At 43.1% G+C, this 6,818-nt stretch overlaps 1 protein-coding gene across 1 annotated transcript in view; it reads left to right on the top strand.

The window, feature by feature from the left end:
- Positions 1 to 6,474, top strand: part of WNT16 (wingless-type MMTV integration site family, member 16) — a gene marked incomplete at its 5' end in the record, with an annotated part of 8,363 nt that extends 1,889 nt beyond the window's left edge. Inside the window, one exon of the mRNA XM_009576526.1 lies at positions 6,010 to 6,474. Within this exon, the coding sequence (XP_009574821.1) occupies positions 6,010 to 6,474 (465 nt within the window). The remainder of the gene's footprint in view (positions 1 to 6,009) is intronic.
- Between the last annotated feature and the right edge of the window lie 344 nt (positions 6,475 to 6,818).

The following is a 6,818-nucleotide window of genomic DNA, read 5'->3' as shown; positions in this document are numbered from 1 at the left end:
TGTAGGGAAGAAGACTGCAAGGCTCCAGAGGAACTCCAAAGAGAAACAGATGCGATTTCTGTGTTTAGGTGGCAGCGCCACAGGTCTCTCTGATACCATTCTCTTGTCTGCCTCTAGCTCTATGTTAGCAGCAGCAGCAGTTTGCTGTCCTTTTGTCTTGAGTGACAATGTTCGCTTATGGTCTTCCAGCACCATCGTTGTGCTCATCACTCACTCCTGCAGGTGTGCCAGAACATCTGTCTGGGGTCTGGCTCTGTGAGCTGTACCAAGGAACCATTCAGCTTTAAAACGCACACACACACACACACACACAGCCTAGAAGAGAAACTTTTCTTCTGGGGTTGCTTTCTTTGAAGTTGGATCAGTTCCCTGATCTCATCTATAGCGGTCACACAGACAGTTAGGCCACCTACGTCATGGGGACAGGACTGACTGGCAAAGGGGAGGAGTGCATTCAGTCGAAGATAACATTTTCAAACAGTGAACTAAAGCTACGAGGGGTTGGAGGATATGGTCCATGAATAGTATTTTTGACAGGATCCAAGTTATCTTGGATGCTAGTTATATGCATGAAAATATAATTGATTCTGAGTCACATCTTTAATTTCATGCAACTGTAGTATCTTCTATTACTATTCGTGTTGAATGGTACCTCTTACTATACATAACTTCATGAAAGCAGAGTTTTACACTAGGCTGTCGGTCTTCAGGATTCCAGCCCAAAAGGATCCGTCAGGTCCTGAGGACCTTTCAGGATTTCAGACTTTTCACAATACTGATCTCTCCAACGAGGGTCTCAAAGTACGCTGTCACAGGCTTATCAGTGCACACGATACATGTGCTCATTCCTTTTTCAAGACGCTTTACTATGTCTTTAAAAAAACCCCACCCACTGCAAGCCTGAAAGGCCGGAAGATCCTTACTTCACTGATCTTGTATCAATGGTGTATTTCTTGTTCATTATCTTGGAAGAAAATATGCGTTTAGTCAGCTTCCATGCATAAATATTTTGTAACTTAATGGCAAACTGTAGGATAAAGCAAATATTTTGACTGCTGTCCAGAGTGAAAGACAATGTTTATTGTTGGTACTTGGAATTTTTAGTAGCGATATTAGCTGAAGTAAAGTTTAGCAGAACTCTTGATTTTTTTCGTTTCAAAATCCTTAATTAGGAGATGTTGGAAAATGTTGACCTTCATGTTTTGTGGCTTACAAGAAGGATGTTTTGCAATATATTTTGGTACCTTATGACCTTTTGTAATAAATGCTATCATGTTCCTGGTTCTGTGTCTTTCAAGAGCAGTCTTCCAGGGACAATACTTCTGTGTTTGTTTGGAGTTACGAATGGAACTGGTATGTGCAGAATTCTCGTGTTCCTTTCCCATTTCCGTACAAAATGCTATTTTACATTTCTACATCTTATCGTTAAATCCAAGATATATCAATTTTAAAACAGTAAGGATCCTTTGACTGAGTTGTCCACTGTTTAGGATGCTAACCCGAACCTCAGAAGATTCGGATTTCATTCCTTATTCTGCCACAAGATAAATGTCCATCATCTTTTAGCATTGTAATGTTCACTATACCTAGATGTGCATATGTGAGTTGGGTACCTCTGCTCCTTAAATTAAAGAATGAGGGGAGTCAGGCACTATGGGTTGAGTATTATTGTAGTAGTATTCTTTCACTGATGGAAGAATTTCTGCTCAGTTTTGCACTTGTGGAAATTTATTTGATCTGCAGGACTTGTGTTCTCACATTGAAATAGATTGGCTCATCAGAGAGTTTATTTTTACTGATACTTGTGGGTTGGTAACAGACCCACCAACAGTCTGCAACTGTTCTTAAGTGCTGTACCTCCAGTAGGATGTGTGCTTGTCTTCATGAATAGTCCTGCTCTCTTCTCCCAGTGGCTTAAATTAGGCTGTTTGATTACAGGCAGCAGTTCCCATTGCAAAACAAGTACTGGCAGCCCCTGTCTCACAGCTGAGAACAGTGCCTGCGAACAGAGAGCTTAGCTTGGAGTAATTAAGCATTAATTGGCATTAAGGCGTATACAAACTGTGATTCCACTGACACTGTCCTTAGTTGCAGACCAATCTCTGGCCATCCTCCTGTTCTAGCCACACATTCCCACCCCATGCCGCTCCCTCTGTTAATTGCATTGGATCCGTGAAAGGAAGTCAGTTTAAAAATGATTTTTTCAGGTTAATTTTTAACACAGATCAGTGTTCAGTGCTGTATCCAGTGCATCACTTAACCCTGTGCTCTCGTTGCACTGGTGCCACCAGGGCCGAGGGCAGCAAGTGGCAACAGGGGCAAGAGGAGCGGCTCAGCTGGGCTTGTGGCTGAAAACAACACTTGTGGATCCAGCTCAGTTCCACCCTGATCACGTCCCACCAGAAGGCTGCGTCGGCTCTACAGGCACCCTCTTAGGGTTGTTTGCAAGGGAACAGCAAGAGAAGATTCCTAGACCCTAAATTTTGCCAGATGTTCAACTATGGGAGTTTGTTCATGAAAATCCACATGGCAGCCTGAAATCCAGCAGCATGTTTTGTGATCAGCCAAAGCAGGATGTCAGCTCCCTGTGCTGGCACTAGAGGCAACCCAAAATATGTTGGAGTCCAACCAGAAAATTTGCCCGTCCTAGCAACTGCGAAGCAATAGCCTGGGGTCATGCATAATTGTGATGACACCAGAAATCATTCTACAGATTGTATCAAAGCTTCATGTGAGAATCCTCAGCAAACCAGAATAAAAACACAAATGTTTGTAACTGCTATGGATGTTCTCAGTGCTTCCACACACAACCACATTTGTAGTTCTTGCATTGATCTGATCTTCCATACACTGCTAATATATGCTGCATTTTTATATTTTGATATAAACCTGAGACTCCAAAATCAGTTTCTGCTGTTTAGAAACTCTGTCTCCCTTTGGTTTTCATTAATTTATCCTCAGAGAAAGACTCTGAGTGTCATCTGCTGGGCTACTTGCCCACATGGAAGTAGCTCGCCCTTAGCGCCTACCAGACATGCTTCCCCTGACAATCTCTGGATCCCTCTGCCTCATGCAGATTTTGCTGTGCCTGATTCTAGCAGACTTGGAAGTACACGTCTTTCCCCAAGCCAAATTGTATGTTTTTCCCTAGTTCATACCCTGTCATACTGCAGTGAAAACAAGGATTACATCTGTAACCTTGTAAATCTTATAGCACAATGTGGTTTCAAACTACTTTGAGAATCTAGTTACTTGCTATGATACAAATAACTGGTCATTAGAAATTGGAAAATACCATTAAATCCCTTCAGTTTGTAAGTTGTGTGTAAAATTTATCTTTCGATACCGTGTTTCTCTTTCCTTTGACATTTTATTAGGTTATCTGTATTCTAACAAAGACTTTCTGTCCTTGGATCTCAAATTCTCATCTGCCTCCATCACTGTTACATCTTAATGATGCATATTCTGACTATGCAGTGATTTCCTTATTGATAGATTCTGGAGATAGGAGCACAGGGTCACGCCTGTCTATTAAACAGAACTAGCCTGTGAAGGAGAGAAGATAAGTATCTACAAGAATTACTGCCAGTTGATTTGCCACTGAAAGAGTCTGCTCCGGGGTGAGGGTCTGCATGTTGCAATATTCTTATTTCTTCCAGGATAGGGAAAAATCTCCAATCCCGAAAGCAATCCATAGCACCTGGAAATGTCTCCTGTACTGGTGTATCACTTCATTTAATTTGCAAAGGCTAATGGCTGTTCTAGGTCAGGGCATACACCTGCTCTTTCTTGCTAATGGTTCTTTGAATGCCTTGCTTGTTTGGCTTCTGTAGTAACCTCTACCAACAAATAGGTCCTGTTCATTAACCAGAGATGTGACTCCAAGCAAACACTTTGGTCATGTGTATTTTTAATAATGTTTGTAGAGTTATATGCAAATACCAACTCGGGCTTGTGTCAATATCTTTGGGGCAGAACATGCCAGGAGGCCTCAACTCCCACTGCAATCAATGGATTTAACCATGTTGGACTCGGCCCAAACTTCAGTGACCGCATTTACCATGATGAAAAGTCCCAGTTTAACACGCAGGGTAGAAACAGCTCATTTTATCTGCTCCATGTGTTGGCTAGCTCTGAAACTTTGAGGATGGCATTTGTGCTGCCTGAACTACAAATAAGCAGTCTGGGACTTGAGTTTATTTCTAGTCATGCATGGGGTCAGTAGGGCTTGGCAGAATCAGGGCTTAAGAACAGGCACAAATGAAACTACTTTCTCAGGGAAAACCAGATGAGGATGTTAGATAGATAGATTTTATTTTCTGGTTTTTTCTTCGCTAAGACAGCTTGAGAGAGACATAGATTGACAGTGGTTAATATTTGTGGGGGCTATGGAGTAAGTGAAGGTTTAGGGTGAATTTTAATAAACAGCATGAAGTTGCATTTTTTTTGTCTTCCCCGCTTTGTGGAAAATAGTGATTCTTCCGCAGAAGAATAATTTGAATCTGTATTGACCTTGCTGCACGAGAAGTTTAAAGAGAAACTTACTATGAATTCACTTAAAAGTCATTCTTTCTGTTACTTTTCCTAATTGCATTTATTGTGGAAATTAAATATGAGGGAAAAGGTTAGTAAAATGGAAGACACTAGCATGGGCTTTCCACACCGTTAACCAATGGCTCATATGAGTCTACAGGATGGCTCCAGAGAGTACATTAATGGAAACGTAAAACAAAAAAACCCCAGAATTATGATACCTTGTCCTTTTGCTGTATCTGTGCATGTGATGATTTTTCTGTACGCTTTTCCAAACTATAATGTGGGAAGTGTCACAAGTCTAATTGTATAATTTCATACTATAACTATGATATTCCAGAAGGAAGTATTATATTGATTGCTGACTATTTGAATTGCAGTCCCAGACAAAGTTACTGCTTGTTGACAGATTCCAGTTCTTTGAGGCTTGGTCTCTTATAAACGGAGCCAAAATTCTTGAGTGTTGCAAAAGCTTAACGCAGGGTGCAGATTCCCATTGTTGGTCAGAAGGTTATTGTTCAGCCCAGTGCTTGCATCTGCATGGGCGTGGAAAAGTAGCCCACCTAATCTTGGTAATAACTGGGGAATTGAAAGTTATAACAGTAACGTGAGTGCAACTATCAAATTGTGTTAAATAGAGCCGTTATGCAACTGGAAACACTAGAAACCCATGATAGTACTAGTATGCCTAAATTACAAGAACAGGGCTTGATCCTGTAAGTGGGAAGCACCCGAGATTTACTCCAGAATACTTGAGTTGAAGATACCTCTGCTGAGCTATAGTGGCTCCTTTGATAGACTTTCCGTGGAGCTCAGAGACGTGGGCATCCTCCTGCTCTTCCAACAGAGGTCTGCCCAGAGCTGCCTCCAGACTGTACGCTGCGCTGCTTCGGACGCTGAGCCGCGCTGGTCACACACAGCCACTGTTGTGTGGCCTCAAGCCATTCCTGTGGCCTTAGTTACAGACTGTGTTGTGAATGTTTAGTGATCTTGATGGTAGCTGCAAGGCATCATTAAAAGATGGCATAGATCTGCCCAGTAAATGCCTTCCAACGTAGGAACGGTGCCATTGCCTGCCCTGTCCCTGCTTCCCCTCCTGCTATTCCCCACACGGGCCCTTTGCATTCCAGCGGTGGGAGGACCGACACAGGTCGTTTCAGGTATTTAGGATCCTCCAGAATGAAAAGCCAGCCAGAAATACAAGCTTTCATTATTGTGATTCAATATCGCTGCGTTATCGCAATTGCAAAGTGCAAATGCAGAGCACTTCTGAAGATCAGGCTTCCCGTGGTGGGGGTCTGGAGTCAGAAGCCTGATTCCTAACATGTATCCTCCCAGGCTCTGGCTTCCCCATCGCTAAAATGGCAATGGCAGCTGTAATATTAAATACTTTGAGACCTCTGTGTTACTGATGTCGGGCAGTATTCCTAATGAATGAAAGACTGCAGCCAAATGTCGTTCTCCCTTTGCTTTCAGGCTGTAGCAAAGCTGATGTCAGTGGATTGCCGTTGTCACGGTGTTTCTGGGTCCTGTGCTGTGAAAACTTGTTGGAAAACAATGTCCTCCTTTGAAAAGATTGGCCGGTTTTTAAAGGATAAGTATGAAAACAGCATACAGATATCAGACAGACTGAAAAAAAAGCTACGCAGGAAAGAGAAAAGCCAACGAAAAATACCAATTGGGAAAGAAGACCTGCTGTATGTGAACAAATCGCCCAATTACTGTGTCGAAGACCAAAAATTGGGGATCCCTGGGACTCAGGGAAGGGAATGTAACCGCACCTCGGAGGGACCCGATGGCTGCAACCTCCTCTGCTGTGGGCGCGGGTACAACACCCACGTCGTCAGGCACGTGGAAAGGTGTGAATGCAAGTTTGTCTGGTGCTGCTACGTGCGCTGCCGGCGGTGCGAGACCATGACTGACGTACACACCTGCAAATAAGACGAAGTACAGAAAACACCGCCAAACCATCCCGCACTGTTTGGTACATGCAACAAGGCAGTAATTACTCTTACCGGGTTTGCAGGGGGATCAGCCTGAGGGGGAATGGGTATTGCCAAACAACGGGTAGTCCAAGCATTTGGCGTATGAAAGAGCAACTGAGTGAACAGCAGCCTGCATGCAGGGACAGCTAAAACAACAAAAAAGGACTCCTGATGACACATTTGAACATGTAACTCCATGAGCAGGGAGAGACATTAAACTTTCCAAGCCTTGAATAGCCACAACGTCCTGAAGATCCATGTGGTTGGTAGATGCAGTGGAGAAAACTCAAGATCTCATTA

The sequence above is a fragment of the Fulmarus glacialis genome, unplaced genomic scaffold (genome assembly GCF_000690835.1).
Source record: "Fulmarus glacialis isolate BGI_N327 unplaced genomic scaffold, ASM69083v1 scaffold6554, whole genome shotgun sequence".
Taxonomy (NCBI): domain Eukaryota; kingdom Metazoa; phylum Chordata; class Aves; order Procellariiformes; family Procellariidae; genus Fulmarus; species Fulmarus glacialis.
This window is presented reverse-complemented; position numbering and strand designations above follow the sequence as displayed.